General features: G+C 42.6%; 2 protein-coding genes across 3 annotated transcripts in view; both read left to right on the top strand.

Annotated features, from left to right (window-relative positions):
* LOC115239018 overlaps window positions 1–11,153 on the top strand; it is a 94,217-nt gene extending 83,064 nt beyond the window's left edge. Inside the window, exons 12-19 of the mRNA XM_029813304.1 lie at window positions 1,532–1,667; window positions 1,855–1,991; window positions 6,141–6,643; window positions 6,830–7,166; window positions 7,262–7,674; window positions 9,359–9,714; window positions 9,795–10,523; window positions 10,627–11,153. Coding sequence (XP_029669164.1) covers window positions 1,532–1,667; window positions 1,855–1,991; window positions 6,141–6,643; window positions 6,830–7,166; window positions 7,262–7,674; window positions 9,359–9,714; window positions 9,795–10,523; window positions 10,627–10,903 — 2,888 coding nt within the window. The 3' untranslated portion in view covers window positions 10,904–11,153. The remainder of the gene's footprint in view (window positions 1–1,531; window positions 1,668–1,854; window positions 1,992–6,140; window positions 6,644–6,829; window positions 7,167–7,261; window positions 7,675–9,358; window positions 9,715–9,794; window positions 10,524–10,626) is intronic.
* Window positions 11,154–11,359: 206 nt separating this feature from the next.
* The window catches only part of LOC115238999 (colorectal mutant cancer protein), a 41,387-nt gene continuing 33,512 nt past the window's right edge, over window positions 11,360–19,234 (top strand). The window contains exons 1-2 of one of the 2 annotated variants that reach the window (XM_029813278.1): window positions 11,360–12,113; window positions 12,414–12,841. In XM_029813278.1, the coding sequence (XP_029669138.1) occupies window positions 12,732–12,841 (110 nt within the window). In that variant the 5' untranslated portion in view covers window positions 11,360–12,113; window positions 12,414–12,731. The remainder of the gene's footprint in view (window positions 12,114–12,413; window positions 12,842–19,234) is intronic. The other variant, XM_029813277.1, reaches the window with a different exon arrangement.

Raw genomic sequence — 19,234 nt, 5'->3', positions numbered from 1 at the left:
TTGGTCCTTTATTAAAAATCGGCGAGAAGTTGTGCCCGCGGGGCAGAGTTTTTTTTAGCGTGGCTTAGATAGAGAGCGGGAAGAATCAACACGGGCGTTTGTCGGCGATCATCGATATCGGATTACGCGAGTAAGCACTTTATATTAAGCCAGCGGCGATTCTCTCGTTCTCTTTTTTTTTTTTCTTCATTTTTTTCCTTCGTTATCGCCGCGCGCGCGCGCTTATTAACGTCGCTATCGACACCGGGTTGCGCGATATTATTTTCCGCGACGGCGGACGTAATTGTTGTAATAGACAGACGAAAATCGAATCCCGCCGCGTATTCGACTTCTCTTCGACGTTGAACATATGAGAAGAGAGCGGGGCTCGCAGTTTACATTATTCCGCGCGCGCAAAATTCGCGACGGAACGATACGTGTAATTCAGCGTCGAGAGCAGCATTGAACAAACGTATCGTCGAACATTTCAACCGGGCGAGAGCAAACACCCAGAGGGAATCGGGGGCTAGCTAATGTCTATATACATACACATACACACACGCACATACATGTGATTCCCAAGCGCCGTGTATATATATGTATATAACTTCGCGTAATATTATATGTAACTTGTGCGATATATTTAGGATGCTCATCTATATATGTACTTATATATAAAACATCAAGAACATCGATATGTTTTTTTATTTGATATATTAGAGTACGCAGTTTTTGAATATGGATTCGTTGAAGCGTTATCAGTGTGTATGAATAATATTATATTAAAAAGTTGATAAAGAATTCTCTCGGTGAAAAAAAAGATAATATTTCTCTCGATTTATGTTTCTTTTTTTGACGGAAACTATGTATAAGGATAATAATTATTTGACGTCAAAGACATGTGCCTGAATAAATGTTACATTTCTCTCTTGCGTAATGAGAGTCCGTCGAAGTCTACTCATCGAAGATAATTATTGCGAGATCTCTCTTCTCGCGATATCAAGATAATTGAATCTATCGTGGCCGCGCTTCTTCCTATCAGTAAATTTCCAATGTTTACAAATACAATTATCGCCGGAGGCTTGTGACTTATGCTTCCCACGGCCCGGGAGCCTGTTTGACTTATCGGGGGCGCAGCCCTCGCCCTCGCGAAATCGTCGGCACCCCATTAGACCCCACCTTCCCTCTCACGTGTCGTTGCAGCGATGCGTCTTCACTTCCGATACGACACGCGCCCTTATGTCCTGGCGTCGCCCTGTCGTTCTTCGGCTATGAATCGTCCGAAGAAAACGATCGCGCGCGCCACGCATTGGATAAACGATAATGATATGCAGTGGGCAGGGTGTCTGCAAAAATGTCGTCAGAAGTCATTCCGTAGTCGCGTACATTGATATTGTCGAATAGAATTATAAAAACGACATATCTCTCTATTTTTTACTAATCGAATGCTACGTCGACCTTTATACTTTTCCTCCAATGAAAAGAATTATCTGAATATGGAAAAATATGTATTAATCGCGATTTATACATATAGTCGTTTTATTTGCATCAGGTGCAAATGTGAAGCAGGAGTCTAGCAATGGCACGAGAAATGGCGACAACGGCAATTATCATCCCCAGTATCAATCTTCTGTCGCGCACAGTCAAAATAACGATTTTCTCGAGCTCAGATCGGATCGTTGTTTCGGGTAAGTTCGACGAAAAACTGATCTAACGGATTTTTCTACAATATTTATGCGATTTAAAGCGCATGCAACGTAACTGCAATTGCTCGAGAAGATTTTCATTTATATTACAAATAAAAAAAATTTACGCGAATCGTCACGCAAGTTTACGATTGCACGCGTGGAATGAAATTTTGCGTGTTATTCGTAGGAATCGAAAGATAAATGGACCGGCTGGTAAGAGCACGAAGGACGTCGCCGTGAAGGAAGAACCGGCGGATCGAAGCTACGTGGAACCGCTTCCCGTGACAAACATATCATCCGCGACGTCTCAGGACACGCAAAACGGTAAGAGATTCACGCAAGGATGCGTTTATTCGCGTTAGATTTCGCGGACGAATGTCGAGAATGAGAACGCGAATCGCTAGTAGTTACTATCTTCGTACGAGGATCCGCGCCGTGACAAATCTCTGCACAAAAGAATCCACGTGGCACTATTCCACCCCATGGAATCCATAAATAACCGGGGGTACGAGGGTACCGCTCTCCATTAATCGAGTCGACTTCCGATTAGCCCTTTGAGGGTCTCATAGCTACATCGACGATAATGTTCGATCCATGCCGTTTTCTTAATTGTTGTTCATATCGATTCTTTTTCTCTTTCTCTTTTCGCGATTATTGAAAAATATATAATAATAAAAATTTTAAGATCTACAAGAAGATAAGATGGATATATAAAATATTTATCGATTATATTGTTTTTTCTTATATTTATTATACATTTTATATTTTATATATTATTTTGCAAAGAATATTGATTAAAGAGAGAGAATACAAGCAACATAAAATGTAACATTTCCCGTGATCGTTGCGAGGCTCCCAACTAATGTATTGCAGCCGCTCACGCATGACTGAGCATGCGTAATTGAATAATTAAACGATGCTTTCAAGTCGAAAGCTATGGCGAGAGCGTCTTGCAGATTTCAACAAAAGCTAAAAGAAAGAAAGAAAGCGAGACTAGTTTTCCCAGGGGAAAATGTAAGTCGAATATTCTCTCATGCCTCGCGCAGTGTAGAGAGAGAGAGAGAGAGAGAGAGAGATTTTCAATGCGGCATCAGCAATGTTTCTTACAACTACGAATTAGTCTAGAATTTTTATCATTTGAAAACAGGAATTAAAAAACTTCAAATAATAAAAAAGATTTTTTTCTTTATAAGCTATTAATATAAATTGTAACAAATATATATCTCCAAGTGTGTGACGCGTATAGAAAGAGATTGCTGATGTATAGTTAAATTGTACATAAATATTTATTAGCAAGAATAAATATACAACACGAACCACACTGCACAAAAAAATATTTCAGCGAGAATGATATAATGACGGTTTTTTTTATCGACGTTCATTATCTAATAGGCCCATGTGAATCAAAGAAGATACACACTGTTACCACCACTCGTCCCGTCCACAAAAGGTAGAGTCAGTGAGGGGTTGCAAGCTCATGCTTTGTAATCAGACCGATTAGTCTTCCTTTATTCACGCACACGTATACATACATACACGACGAGCCGCGAATCCTTTAGGAGCTCGGTTACGGTTATATCCATGGCTCGACACTCTGTATACGCGATGCTACCAAGTCACCTGGGATTACGCTCATGTTTCTCTCTTGGCGTAATTCTCCCTACCATTAAGCCGTTTTAATTATTCACACGTAGTTTAGGTTAATAATAGGATACATTTGCTCGTATCGATATCCCGCAATCTACTTACGATCATCCAATTTATTTACCAAAAGGAGAAAGTCGTCTTGCATTTTAAGCGAAAATTGGAAATTTTGAAATGGAATATTTTCGAGTCTTTTCTTAAATGCAGGCTTATCGAAAAAGTATTGAATAAAATTTTGTAAACTTTTTTTATCATTACAGTTGCGCGTGTGAAAAGAAAAATCGCAAAAATTAAATATTTTGAATGATCGAAAAATGTTTAGAGAAAAATATACAATATTCGAGATTATCTCGTTTAGAGGGGACAAACAATTCAGAGTGCAATACGACGAGCGGAATAGTAATAACCGGTTAATGGATACCGATTGGTTACACAGTTCCACTAATTAATACGAGCAGAGGATTACGAGGATTACAGATAGCGACGGTCTATTCTGCCAGAATCACTCTTCCGTGCACGCGATATTACGCACAGCGGAAAATTCGCGTTGAACGAAACTTCAATTCGCGTTTTCTATCTTTGATCTGTGTCGCGGTAAATATTTCTATGGCAAAAAAGAAAAGAACAAAAAAAGGGTATTTTCCGTTCGCTCGGCAAAGGACAAGGCGAGCCCGTCAGGTTTCGCCGCTCGTCAGGTGGGTTGGAAAATAGAGCTTGCATTATTAACGGAGCACTATGCCGGAATTCGAGGATCAGCGAGGCAGAAGAGAGGAGAAAAAGCGAGAGAGAGTCGGAGAGTCAAAGTGAAAGAGGAATAGAGCGGCGGCACACAACGCGTTTCTCCTCGTCTGAGAGTGGACGAGAGTGGAAGCCATCCTCTTTTCCGTAGCCGATCCCACCCTGTCCAACGCGTACCGCCGCCCCCTATGGCCAGTCCTGAATTTCAACCCTTCTCCGACGACCTCCCTCGGCGGTGGTATCTCGCCACCAGTTTCATCAGCTCGCGATTAATTTTAATCTAAAACCACCCGCAAAGCCTCTGGTTCACCCCGTTCGCCTGCCGAGGCTGAGGTCAACCCCTTTCGTCATCCCCTGCCGCCCCGTCCGCTTTTCGAGAGAGTGCTAGATTGGTCCAGAGCTTTCAGCTGTCTTCCGAGATTCTCGTCCGAGATTTGACCTACGTTTGCCCGAAATAAAAAACGAGTATAATTTAATTTTTTTTCTAGCAAACTTTTTTGCCGAGATTTAACATTTCGTTTTACATATATATGAAAAGAATTGAAACTCTTGCAAAAGCTGATTTAATGCGAAAAGCAAATAATTTGGATGTGCATATACTTAGTATTAATTCCTGACGATGCAGCTTCTTTCCGCGAGAATAAAACCTTCTCGGGGAAACATTTAATCCGCGTATAATTTTTCTCCGTTAATATGATTTTATTAAATCCATCGTGTCTTTCTCCGTTTTCGAAAAAAGATTCCGGGAATCGTTATTCATGGTTGCATCGCGTTGTTGTCTCAAAAATTTTTGGCCCTTCCGATGACACTCATCCTCGAACGTCGGATGCATCGCGACGTCGTTGCAACAACGTTTTATCGTCGCTCTCTCTGACCGCTTGCGCGGCTTCTCAATTTTTCAATATTCCCCATGCGCGACTTGGAGCGTAACCGGATTACGGCCCGAGAATGGCTCTTTCGGTACCGCGTCGTCGATAGGGGATGGCGGCAGCCGCGGCGGCAGCCCCCGAGAGAAAGAGAGAGAAGCGCGGCCCGATTAATATACATATCGCGCGAGCTCTCGGCTCGGCTTTCGATATTTCAGGGGGCACCAACGCGCGCTATCCGCGGGCGGGCTCCAGTCCCCGCTGGGCTTTGAATATCCACCAATTTCCTGCCGATATTTGTGTGACGAGAGCGCTTCAACCGGCCCGGCGCGTGAGTGCAATCGGTAATACGGGGAGAGCGCTCTTTTTTTGTTCGCTCGAGAATTTCTTCCTCGATCCCTCTCCTTGCTCTCATCCTCGTTCTCCTCCTCTACGTGGAGAAAAACGCCCGTGGATAATCCCGTGCTCTTCCCGCACCTCTCTGCATCATGACGCCTTCTTATTATGATTACGGGAATACGAAGTTTCTCGTATACGGTAAAGCATAAATTTTCTTTTCTCAATGGAGATTGTTCATTATGTCATTTTTGGATTTTTATAGTTTTATTCGTGCAAAATAATAGGAATTATTAATCGTCAAGATCAGATATGGTTATTATACGGATATAGAGTATCTTTGAATTGATAATACAATTGAAAAAGAGATAATGAGTGAATAAAAAATGTAATTTTTTTCTTACACGAAGAAAAATCGCTTTCGAAAAAAACAATTTTAAAAATTGAGAATTTAATAACATTTACGCTTTTTTAAAGCTTGAATAAGCTTAACTATCTTGTCATATGCTGTTGAGTTTCCGTCTGGTTATCAAAATATAAATACATAAAAAATACTAAAAAATTAAAAGTGATATTTTCCACATAATTTTTTCAATTACTCAAATAATTTTAAATTGCTTTATTGAATGGAACGTTGGATTCTTTTTTATTTATGTCTTGGTAGCCGTTATCGTGATGAATTTGACAACACGTGACACGTATAAAAGAAATTTTCTTCTTTATTTTTAATCTATTTCTTTGTGAGAAATTATTTTCTTTTTGATTGTCTTATCGGTTTGGAGACATCCTATATATTAAATGTCAAGATATTTTTTACACATTATTTTAATTTAAAATTAAATTTGCAACATGATATCAATTTTTACAGTTTTGCTGTATTTTGTTACAGCGAGCACTTTAATTTATCAGCAACGTCAACAACAGTACGGGAACGTCACGAGGGATCATCCCAGAGGTTCGTCACCATCGTCCAGTCGTCCAGCCAGCGCCTCTTCCTCGACTTCCCAGTGGCAATCGACCTTCTCCGAAACTTTCCTGCCGCGACCAGAGAACTGGAATTCCGAGGTTTACGCAAAACGAAGCGGCACGCCGACCTGGACAGAACTGGGTACACAGTTAGATCCCAGAAACTCCTGGGAACGGCAAAATGGTTGTTATCAGAAAAAGGCTTCGCCAGTTTCAACCTGGAATCCAGATCACGTTAACAAGAGGCCGTCGTCGGCTACCGGTGTGCCCACCTGGAGCGATGTTGCCGTCGGTTATCAGCAACAACGACGTGGCTCACTGCAATTGTGGCAGTTCCTCGTAGCCTTGCTCGACGATCCTGCGAATGCGCCTTGCATCGCGTGGACCGGGCGCGGGATGGAGTTTAAGCTGATTGAGCCGGAAGAGGTTCGTAGAAAAAGTAGTCGAGGAATACTTTATATACTTATTTACAATTTCCAGTTTTTATAGTTTCATTAACTATATTTTCTAATCTTCAATTAAATAAAAAGATACATTAAAATATAATATTTAGATGGAGAAATATTCCGAAATTTTAATAGAAATTATTCCCATTATATTTTCTTTTGGCAGGTGGCACGTAGGTGGGGCGTCCAGAAAAACAGACCGGCCATGAATTATGACAAATTGAGTCGTTCGTTGAGATATTACTACGAGAAAGGCATAATGCAAAAGGTCGCCGGCGAGCGATACGTGTATAAGTTTGTCTGCGATCCGGAAGCGCTCTTCAATATGGCGTACGGGACCGGAGCGTCTTCGGGGATTAGCGGAGAAGTTCCGAGTAATATGGTACGAAGTCACGCAACGGCCGGGAAAGGGGCGGGCGGGAACGAAGTTCCAGATTTGATGAAGCATCCTGCCGCGGGATATAGCGACGCGGTTTTCGCCATGTATTCAAATACCGCCGCAGGTTAGACAAAATATCACGCTTCGTTAACGTGTTACTTTTCGGCTATTAAAATCTATAACATACATATATATGCAACTGTTATATTTTATTTATAGTGTATGGACCTTCTAGTCTTCATCATTTGCATCAATATCTCGGCGGTAACGAGGGCTTCAAAACGCCACCGAGTAGATATCATCCCCATTATCCTCATCAATACGGTAGCAATCACCATCATCACCACCATCATCCCCCGAGCTATACAGAGACTTTTCTGAACTACAGTCGGTTGTCGCACGAGCCGGCTTTCGATTCGAAGACGCAGGAAGCCCCACCGAGGGACTCGTATACCCAGGAAACGGAGGAGAGTACCGGCAGAGATCGGGAGGGTGCATCGATACCCTATGAAAGCGTGCAGAGATCGCAATTACCGGCCACAACCGCTTCCGCACAATCCTCGATACTGGACGGCGCGGCGAGCTCGAAAATTGAGCAAGCGCCGTACACGTGTCTTGGTGTCGGAAGCTGCGTCTGTTAAATAAATGTGATCGAATCTGTTGTTTGCATATTATTCAAAGGGAGATCTCCCGTCGAATCCTATTTGACGTTCCTCGAGACGGAGCAAAGCTGCGAATCGTCTGAACGTATATGTGTGGTATCTTGTAAATATTACTTATTTTTATGCGCTAAATTATCATCGGAGATAGACTAATAAATTTGTTTTAAAGCGAATTCCGATTCGCGTCTAAGCGTTATCTCCGATCGTTATTATGCGCGTGTTCTAGTAGTTTATCGCGGTTGTAATTTATTTTATAAATATAAAATAAATCTTTATCTCAATAGGACGATTATCAGAAATACAACTTATATGACTTGTTTTGTTTTTTTTACTTACAGCTCGACATGCATTAACAATTCACGGATTTCCATAAATTAGACTAATGTGACTTCGAAACAGCAGCACTATCCCAAAATATCTTTTCATTTTAATATCCAAGAATAAAAACTGACAAATAAAATTGCAAAAAGATAAACTTAGACGTACATTCGCAGCTGTGGAAAATAACATCGCGCGTTGCAAAATACGAGCTCGTAATCCGAAAAAGTCAATAAATATTAGATCACAAGGATAAATCATCTTCACGCATTCTCGTCGATGCGCATATGACGTAAGTGCGCGATTGCTCGTGTATTTCGGGCTCTGACATATGAATCGAACATGTTTATATCGACCTCTCACTTTCCCTCGCTCACACCGTCGGCCGTCCTCTTTCCTAGCACGCGACAGTTTCGCTGAATAAGTATAACCGATGACTTAAGCCGGCTCGTCAACCTTGCGATCCAAAAGCTACTAGAAACACTTTACGAGTGGCAGCGGCAACGTCAACATCTTCCGAGATTCATACGATTGATAATACTGATGACAATCAGTGGCTAAAGTGCACAATTTGAAATAATACTGTGTAATTAATTTATGTAATTAGAGCTATATTCAAAAAATTGCATGTCCGTAAGTATCTTTTTTAATTGTTTTCTCGGTATTTTATTAATTTTAATATATAAATTTCAATTATATATTTTAATATAATAACTGACGAAATAATGTCGTTAAGTACATGTGTCAAGAGTAATATTCGAAACGAAATTCGCGGTTCGAAAAATATTACGCAGCTGAAATTTTAACAATGAACGTTTAATCGAGTAACGCACCAAAGAATGTCGCACTTCCTAAGATTGCCAAATATAACGATTAAACCATTGCCGAGTAGGTATTGATCCTTTCCACGTAGCTTCCATAATTCCGAGGACTACGTCAACGATAAAACTGACATACGCGCTTCGCATTCTGAGTGACTGTTTCCCCGCCTCCCAGTGTGTCCTCTCCTGATGATTGGGTGCGCCGTTTTGAATCGATTGCTTCATGAACGTTGCTAGTTTTCCGAAAACTTAATTTTGCACAATGTCAAAGTCAAATGCCGTTAAACGCATAATACATCATTTCCATGCTCTTATTGAATTCCAATCGGTGATAATCGGAAGCGATTAACAGCACACAAACTCGCATAATCATGTTACTCCAAAATCGATCAATTAATGTTTACATGCTCGTGCATATATATATTTGCGACATATTTATATCTTTTATTTTATATGATATTTATATCACATCGGTTGAAAATTAGAATTTAGTTGAAGACGATTTTTCCGCATAGATGAAAATGGCAAAGACCAAACCCGCCGAGCAGGAGGAAATAGCAGGAGGGATGGGTTTCAAGGACAAACAGAAAGCGTTGGACACGCTGAAGATTCTGGACGGCCGCGACATCAGTTATCAGTATCACGTAATCACAAGCTTCGTCAGTCGCACAAAAAGAACGTTGCAGATAACGCGAGACGAAGAGAAACTAGCGAATCTGCGAGACTCCCTGAAAATCTTTGAGGATTGGCTGACGGATTACAAAGTGAATAATCGAGGAAAAGAGAATCTTGCATACTTGCCGATCGAAACGATTAAGGCCTTCCGCGGTCTCGCAAAGAAGTACGACGTGTGGAACGACGAGTTTTTCAGGTAAGAACCCAATAATCAGCGCATTTTTTACGATGAAGACTCGAGACGATTCAATGAGCTGATATAGATTTTCACGTTAGGGCGTACAAGACTGAGAAGGGTGACTACAAGAGCCTGCGGGCGGCGAAAGTGTCTGGCGGAGACATCACGTGGGATATTGAGAGGAACAGGCGTTTGAGAGAGATTATCGGAAAGATCAAGGACGAGCACATTCAATGGTATGAGACGGACGTGGGAGATCTTCGGGGTCTGCCAACGAAGGAGCACACGCGATGCATCGTACTCGCGTACAGTCCCGATCCTGCAAAGTTGAAAAAATTGGTGACTCAGGTACGCGAAAAATTCGGCGAGGACAATAATGATATGGACATCGAAGAAGAAGAGCGAGGCACTAAGAGAGCTCACGATAGCTCGTCGAGCAGCGATAGCGAGTCGGAGAAAAAGTTGGCGAAACGTTCATCGGAAGCTGAGGAGAATCAGCGGAACGAAAAATCGGAGAGCGCGCTAAGTTTTAAGGACAAGGAGAAAGCTTTGCAGAGCATCAAGTCTTTGGAGGGCAGAGACATGTCGTATCAGTTCTATGCGATAAGCGGCCTGGTAAAGCGAGCCGAGAGAGTGATATCGTGCACGAAGGACAAGCAGAAAATCAAGAATATGACGGAAGCAGTGGAGGTCTTTGAGAACTGGATCACCGATTATAATGTAAACGGCCGGTCGAAGGAGAATTTTAATTATCTGGCAATTGACATTGTGCGGGCCTTTAAACCTTTAGCCGAACGATACGATATCGAAGACAACGGTTTCCTCGAGTGAGTCTCATTCCGATCGATAAGAAAATTATTGAAAGATAAAAAGATATGAGAAATTTTAAAATTTATCGATAAAATATTTCGTTTGCATTCGATTTTACAGAGTCTACGAAGAGGCGGACGGCGATTATAAGAAACTCAGATCTGTCCGAGTTCCGCAATCGGATGTTACGTGGGATGTGAAGAGGAACGAGCACCTACGAGAGTTGGTAGATCGCATAAAAAAGAACCACATCCAATGGTTCGATACGGACGCTAAATTTCGAGGTTTGCCCACCGCGGAGCATACAAAATGCATTATGTGGGGTTTCAGCCACGAAGTTGCGAAGCTGAAGAAGCTCTTGCCTATATTAAACGAGAAACTTGAAGCCGCTGACTAATGTGGCTTAATAAATGTTGGATTATTGCCGAATCGTCATCGATTCAACCGTCATATTTTTATTGTTATGTAACAAAAAAAAAAAAAGAGATGTCTGCTGCATTATGCAGTATTATATTTTAGCATGTTATTCATATGTTATATGCAATTTGTGTCAAATTTTTGCTATAATGAATCTGTTATTTTAGTACATAGGGGAAATAAACGAATATAGAGCATGGCGCCTTTTAAGAGATTCGAGATATTCGATAGACGGAGAATTAAAAATAGTTATTAAATTAAAAAGAATATACCTTACATATTTGTATATACGTGCAGAATAGCTTTTTTTTTTCTTTTTTCATATTTATGTTTCGTAGTGTTACTTCGTTCACTATTATCAGTCATTTACCGACCTTACCCGTACTTATCGACGCAGCTTCTCTTAACCAATGTAACTTTATCGCGACACGAGAGATGGCGTCGCGATCAGCCGGCCGGAGTTTTTCGACCGCGACGAACTCAATCGATAGTTTTTATCGGTCACAGTCGGGAGTATGATAAGTCGCGGCTCCGGTTTGGAGGTTAGGGTTAGGTTAGTGACTCGTTGACATCGCGGCGACGGCGGACGCAGTGAAGTTTTCGGTGAGTGAGAGAATCATCGGGCATTGCTGGACCGTGATGCGAATCGAGTAATCGCCGGACGATCGTTCGTCACCGATCTTTACCGCGAGAAAACCGAATCGTGCGAAACGACGTACACACGGGTGAGCATCGGCGCGATTCCGTTGACGGATCTGTTTATATCCCGCGCACACGGTCGGAGCCAGATCGCGGGTGGCATCCGCCGAGCGCGTCCAAAAATAGAACGGCGGCGGCGCCTACCGTGTCGACGAACGAATTCCGTCCGCGCGGACGAGAGAGAGAGAGAGTGAGAGGGTGGAAAGAGATAGGGGAGTATCGTCCTCGGAATTCCGGCGACGAGATAGGCGCCGATGACACGAGGATGGAACGCGTACCGCGATAGCCGTCCTTTCCCTTTCTTCGACTACCGCGTATATACAACGAATCCGGAATGTTCCTCGCGACCTACGGATCCGTCGTCGACCCGAGTCCCGCGTGCTGTTGACACATCGCGCTGAGCCGTTCGATCGAATGTCCGATTCCGCGAGTGGCGCGACTTCCACTCTCGTCGGGGGAGAAACAGGGTCAATCGGGGTTGCAGCGGCGAGGTGAGTGATAACGAACGATATCGCCATTCGTAATAATTTGTTCGATTATTTTGTGACAGCTATCGAAATTTTTTTGATAAAAAATTTGAATCCAGCATTTCAAGCTCGAATTATTTTCTCATGTAACGCGACAAATTTTGAATAATACTGTGACAGAGTATAATGAATAATATTCTCACATCTCACGGCCATAATAGAGGTCGAAGAATCTTTTTCGTAAACAACTGTAGGATTAATTAAAAATATTTATGTGAGAAAAAAGTGGCGCGAAAGGGACATATCTCGTAATATCTCTTACAGGATTTCGGAGAGAGGGCGTCGCGTCTTGACGCCGGGGCGCACTTTGGCGTGAAGTTCGCGACGATGCCTGGACATTTATCGTGCGTGCGGCACGCGTCGTCGCGTGTCGCGAGATAGACGCGCGTCGGCGGCGACCGCGAGAGCATCGATCTCTCCGCGCGGGCGCGAGGCGCCGCGAATTGAGATTCGGCGGCACGCGGCGAGCAATCGGGGCGCAAATGAGGCGCGTGGCGTGCGACGGCGGGTGGCACCGATCGGCGGCAATACCGATGACGACCGTTCGTTGCGAGACGGCCGAGGCCAAGCCCCAGTGAGAAGATGTCGCAGACCGCGGATGCCGAAAGCGAGACGGGCTCCATTTGCGACGAGGAACGCGTCCGGAAGCTGTTCCAGGCATGCGACGGCGACGGCGATGGATACATCGACAGGTAAGTCAAGAATAAAGAAAGGAGAAACAATATCTGTAAGATAGAAATACCGCGAATGAGCCTGATTCACCGAGATGTAAAATCCACTCAAGATAAAGTGGTTTTATCTCGATGTTCCGGTTGCTATCGATCGCGTTCATGATACGCGATTTACGATTTATTTCTTTTTTTAGATGATCAAGTGCGATAAAAAGTAATGCTGAAAAACTCGAACGAAATTTTTGAAATTATTACTTGTTCGTTTTCTTCACCACCTCTTGGACTCTTTGCAGAATCCATTTCTGCTGAATAAAAATGTTGAGATAATGAGTAGTATATAATCCAGTCGCGTTGAATTTTTCCAAATACAAGTATGAATATATTTTATGTGAAAATTCTTTCGCGGTGGCTGACATCGCGCGCGCGAGCGGAAGGAGATCTCGCGCTCGTTGACGTGACCGCGCCTGCCGTTGGCACGTACGTTTTAATTATTTCTTCAATTAATTAGAATTGTTTCTCTCTCATTTCTACCGTGAATACGACGAGAGTTCACCGACTCCCGAGAGAGACGGCCGGCTGGTTGGCGCGCGCGGCGTCTCTCTATATTTCTTTTTATCCTGCGTCAGTAAACTTTGCTGAGCAAACTAAACTGGCGGGATAGCCGCGGTAATAGAACGCGAACGCGCGTCCAATAATAATAAGTTTGCGATAATTTACGACGACGAGGAAAGCTCCCGCGAACGATAGTAGACGCGAACTGTATTAACTTTACTTCGTTCCCTTCCGTCTCTGTCGATTTTTCTCAACTAAAAACAATTTTCTCATGTCGAATTATCGAGTAGCCATTTGTGTTTCGTAAAATTTGCAACTCGAGAAACGCTCTCCTTATTCGATAGAATTATAAAGCCTTCGAAGTTACGTGACACCCCTCTTTTGTTTTCCAGTCCGTAAATTAGATTCTACCGAGGAACGTTTTGTTACGTCGTTTTACGTTCTATTTTCTTCCTCGCTCGCCATTTCCATCGTTATCCATGTCTCGATATGTTTCTCCCCCGTTGTTTTTTTTTTTCCCCCCTTCGCGAAGGGGCTCCGCTTCGCAAGACCTCGATATTGCGTTCCTAGCACGACGCGCGCGTTTCTTCTCCCGTGAACTCGCGCTACCTTTTATTCCCTTCCAATGAAGCTTTAGGTGCACCTTTTATTGCGTTCGTCGAACATTACAGTCCATTTTGCTCCTGCCGCCCACAACGGTTCTTACGTAGCTTTCTGCCGCAGGTAACTTACGTAGGTAAAATTACGTCCGGCACAGTCTCCGTACGTATTATACGCGTAGAATGTTTACACACGGATTCCGGCTTTCTCGCTCTACGTTATAAGCTACGCAAACTGCATTTATATGCGTAAAAGGCGAGCGAGAGAACTCGACGGTACTTTATTCTCTTTTATTTAAACGCGCTTTTTACCATGTACCGATTCGTATCTGCAAACAAAAACAGATGACTTTTTAAATATCGCAAAAAGCTTTTTTAAAATTTAATTTAAAAATGATTTATTTTTTATTATGTTATATATTTTTATTATATCATATTTTTTTAACGGAATGCGACTAAGAGATAAAAATGGCGATAATTGTTAGTACTTTCTAAAAAGAAATCAATCTGTCTAAAGTCACACAACACGCCGGATAAACTTAGATTCAGTGATTCTTCGTCGAAAGTCGAGAATTACGACAATTGCATTTGTGGTCCATGTTTTTTTAACGAATCACGCGAGAGAATTCATTCAAAGAAAATTGAATTAAGATGCGTGTTCGCGAGAGAGAGAGAGAGAGAGAGAGAGAGATGATGGGGGGAAGCTGGAGAGGCTGGGGGGAGGCAGAATGAGTGCCCGCTCAGGCTTTAATCCCGCGAACGAGATTTATCGTCGGCGATCTAGTTTTACCGTGTGGTACGATAAAATGATGAGATCTTCCAAGAAATTACCGCGCCGTTGTTGGCGGCGTTAACGAATCTCGCGCTCGATTGTCCCGAGATAAATCCTCGGTCTCGAGGTCGCGGGCAACATCTGCGCGATTGGAACGGGGATGATTTATAATTAACCGCCGGTCCCCCGCGCGATAATAATTGCCTTTACGTCGTTAATTATCACCCCGGGGAGAGTAACATCGATTCGTTAACGAGCAATAATTTATTGCCGTGTCGAATGCGTCGTCGCCGCGTGTTTTATGGCGATCATTCGACTCGTGCGCGCGCGTGCGCGTTTATTTATCTTTTCATATTTTATTCCCGTACGAAGAGAGAGCCACGCGATACGCGTAAGGTATCTAGTCTCGTATATAGGTGCGTTTTGTAAGCGAGATTCGCCGAGTCGAGGAGCTCGACGAGGGGTGAGACGAGGAGGAGAATGCGTGCGCGCGTTCTACAAACAAATTAAGAGAGTAAACCCGACGGAACCGCAATTCTCTCTCTCTCTCTCTCTTTCTCTTCCGCGAAAAGAGAGAGAAAGATGAAACAATATTTCCCGACTCGTTGGCATTCATTACAGCACACTTTTGTAACCTCGTTATATTCTCACTCTTGCCCCTAAGAACTTTGTCGCACGTGTTCACACGCAAAGTTTCATTAGCCTTTTCCCCAAGTAATGTATACGTGTGATATTTAGGGAGATAATTTTTGTCTTTATTTTATCTAAAAAAAAGGTGAGATTACGCGAGCGTAGAAAAAAGATTTTTTTTTCTACATAAAGTAAGCTCTCTCTGGAGGGAGAGATGAAATAACAAAACGCGCTATTCATGTGGACGTGAAGGCCGAATCTTCACGCTTCGGACAATTATCGGATTGACGTCAGGAAGCTCGATGACCTGATTTTCCGGGGTATACAGTTTGGCGTTTCACGCAAGGCGGCCGCGAAAAGAGATTGTGTGTTTCTCGGACTGATAACAGAAGGGAAAGGAAAGTCGATTTCGTCGATGCAGACCCCTCGACGATACCCCGAGGGTTGGCCCCGAGCGAACGGAGGGCTGGTTCCCTGCCCCTCTCCCCTCTCGCGTTTTATGGCAAGTGAGTCACACTACAACCGCGATCGGGTTCTTTCGTTTCTTCTCTCCCTTTTCATTATACGACGACTATACTCCTTCCAGCGTTTGCAGACTCCGTTTATCGGCATTTCTCTCTCGCCCCCTTCCGTTTTTCTCTCCTCTATAATCCCCCGTCGCATACCCCCCTTTATTGTCTCCGTTTCTCTTCTCCCCCGCGGCTATGCCTTTCTACTATCACGTAAAATACAGTCGGTTCGCGTGCGACGAATACAGGCTGCATCCATTCCCGTAATGCAACAGATTTCCGTGAACGAAAGCGAACGTAGTCGTAAACGTGAAATTTCGTTCCGTTACGGAATATAATGCGAAGGAATAAAGAAGCGAGTGATCGTTGGTTCCAGTAAAAACCGTGGCTTCGTTTCTCGATATCTTTTTTGTCTTTCCACCGCCTGAGTTCCTGTCGACGATTTACTTTACGAATAAATTTCCTCTCTAGGCGATATATTTCTTTTTTTTATGAATAACAATACTCTTTCTTCGAATAGCTTTTTTATCGCGAGAGGAATCTCCGGAGAGAAGTCTCACTCGATATACAGGAATGAAAGTAATTGATTTTGGAAAATTTAACGGCGTCGTCTATCGCGAGAGGAATCTCCGGAGAGAAGTCTCACTCGATATACAGGAATGAAAGTAATTGATTTCGGAAAAGTTTGTGAAAATTTAACGGCGTCGTATTACAAAATTTAGATGCGATAACAAAATTATATTAGCGAAAATGCTTGGTAAAAAAATTAATATCGCGGATATCATTGATAGCAGCTGTCCAACTTGTCATTTCGAAATATTATACGAAATATTAGACTCGATAAATGATTTATAACGGAACTTTGTCACGAAAATTTCCGCCGATATTTTCGTGACAATTTTCAGATTTCCTCAACTGCGACGTCTAAGTTAAACTGATAATAGATGCAACGACTTACGTGAGCTTGTTTGCACGCGACGAAGATACGTAAACATAGCGGGAGGAAATTTCTGCGAAAGACTTCTCTGAAAGGAATACTGTGCTCGCTCGAATCGATACCTCGACTCGTTTATCCGTACCGTACTCGAGTTATTTTACAAAAGGAGCAGAGACAGATCATATAAGAGAGAACCAGAGGAAAAAGACATTAAAAAATATTAAAAAGTTCCACGATATGTTATATCTATTTATAATTGTATCTTTTGCTGTCTTCGACTTCTTTTTTTTTTTTATCCGTGCATCCTGCGTGAAAATTGACCGATCGCCAATCCTCGAACAGCATTTTGCGGCGAAGGCATTTTCACGGCCGGCCATTTTTACGCGCGATCCGCACTCGTAATTTCGTTACGCGCGGCAGCTTGCTCTTGTAGCCTCGTTTATCTCGCCTCACGGTTCGACTCGGCCGCGATAAATCTCGAAATCGTCCCGGCCAGTTATCGTTATTTACGCTTCTCTCCTTCTGACCAGCAAAGGAAAAGGAGAATATATTTGCCGCCGTTGCACTGGAAATTTTCGTTTTATCGACGCGTCATCGACGATTGTCTATAGCAAATTACAGAATCAATCTTTGCTTTTCTCATATTTCTGCTTGAAAAATGAGACTAAATGAAAATAATTACAATTTTTTACTCTTGTATCAATTAGATTAATATGATACATAATTATGATAACGATCACGAAAAATTTTAAAGTGCGTTAAATGACGAGAGGATATTTTTTTAACATCATATCATCGTTATTGATATTTTTTTCTCGAAATCAAAACTAACAAAATGCGCGACGCAGGCAGACCTTCGCGTTAAACTCCGAATTATTTTCGGAGTCGCTGTAAATTTGATGAATCTTGACGATCGATACGCCAATATCATAACTGGCGACGTCAAGGTCTCGCGTCTCTCGTCGCCGTTGCGAATTATTAATATCAGTCAGAGATTTCGAGATTAACTGCATGATCGCGACGTTAAAATTGACGGCCGTAAACTCCTCTCCGGCGTGTGAGAAAGAAATCTCGGGACTCTTGCAAAATTCCATCATATAAATATAAGAAGATCATATATTTTTAACCATTGACGGTTTTAAAAGCGACGATACGCAAAGGTACGGTGTCGAGAGAACCTCGTAATCGGAGTAACACGATTCACTCGCTAATTATCGCGAAATCATATAAGAGAGAACCAGAGGCAAAAGACATTAAAAAATATTAAAAAGTTCCACGATATGTTATATCTATTTATAATTGTATCTTTTGCTGTCTTCGACTTCTTTTTTTTTTTTATCCGTGCATCCTGCGTGAAAATTGACCGATCGCCAATCCTCGAACAGCATTTTGCGGCGAAGGCATTTTCACGGCCGGCCATTTTTACGCGCGATCCGCACTCGTAATTTCGTTACGCGCGGCAGCTTGCTCTTGTAGCCTCGTTTATCTCGCCTCACGGTTCGACTCGGCCGCGATAAATCTCGAAATCGTCCCGGCCAGTTATCGTTATTTACGCTTCTCTCCTTCTGACCAGCAAAGGAAAAGGAGAATATATTTGCCGCCGTTGCACTGGAAATTTTCGTTTTATCGACGCGTCATCGACGATTGTCTATAGCAAATTACAGAATCAATCTTTGCTTTTCTCATATTTCTGCTTGAAAAATGAGACTAAATGAAAATAATTACAATTTTTTACTCTTGTATCAATTAGATTAATATGATACATAATTATGATAACGATCACGAACAATTTTAAAGTGCGTTAAATGACGAGAGGATATTTTTTTAACATCATATCATCGTTATTGATATTTTTTTCTCGAAATCAAAACTAACAAAATGCGCGACGCAGGCAGACCTTCGCGTTAAACTCCGAATTATTTTCGGAGTCGCTGTAAATTTGATGAATCTTGACGATCGATACGCCAATATCATAACTGGCGACGTCAAGGTCTCGCGTCTCTCGTCGCCGTTGCGAATTATTAATATCAGTCAGAGATTTCGAGATTAACTGCATGATCGCGACGTTAAAATTGACGGCCGTAAACTCCTCTCCGGCGTGTGAGAAAGAAATCTCGGGACTCTTGCAAAATTCCATCATATATAAATATAAGAAGATCATATATTTTTAACCACTGACGGTTTTAAAAGCGACGATACGCAAAGGTATGGTGTCGAGAGAACCTCGTAATCGGAGTAACACGATTCACTCGCTAATTATCGCGAAATCTAAACCTCTCGAGAGACAGAGAGCGCTAACAAAGAGATGGTCGTTAAAAGGGGGGAGATGGAGTGCGCTGCGGACGGATTCGTTGGAGAGCGAGGAGGGCCTCTCTTCCCGTTAAAAAACCAACGTTAGGTAACATCCCTCTTTCC

This window comes from Formica exsecta, unplaced genomic scaffold (genome assembly GCF_003651465.1).
Source record: "Formica exsecta isolate Colony F162 unplaced genomic scaffold, ASM365146v1 scaffold363, whole genome shotgun sequence".
NCBI lineage: Eukaryota > Metazoa > Arthropoda > Insecta > Hymenoptera > Formicidae > Formica > Formica exsecta.
The sequence above is the reverse complement of the archived record's forward strand: the minus strand, read 5'-3'. Positions and strand labels throughout refer to the sequence as shown.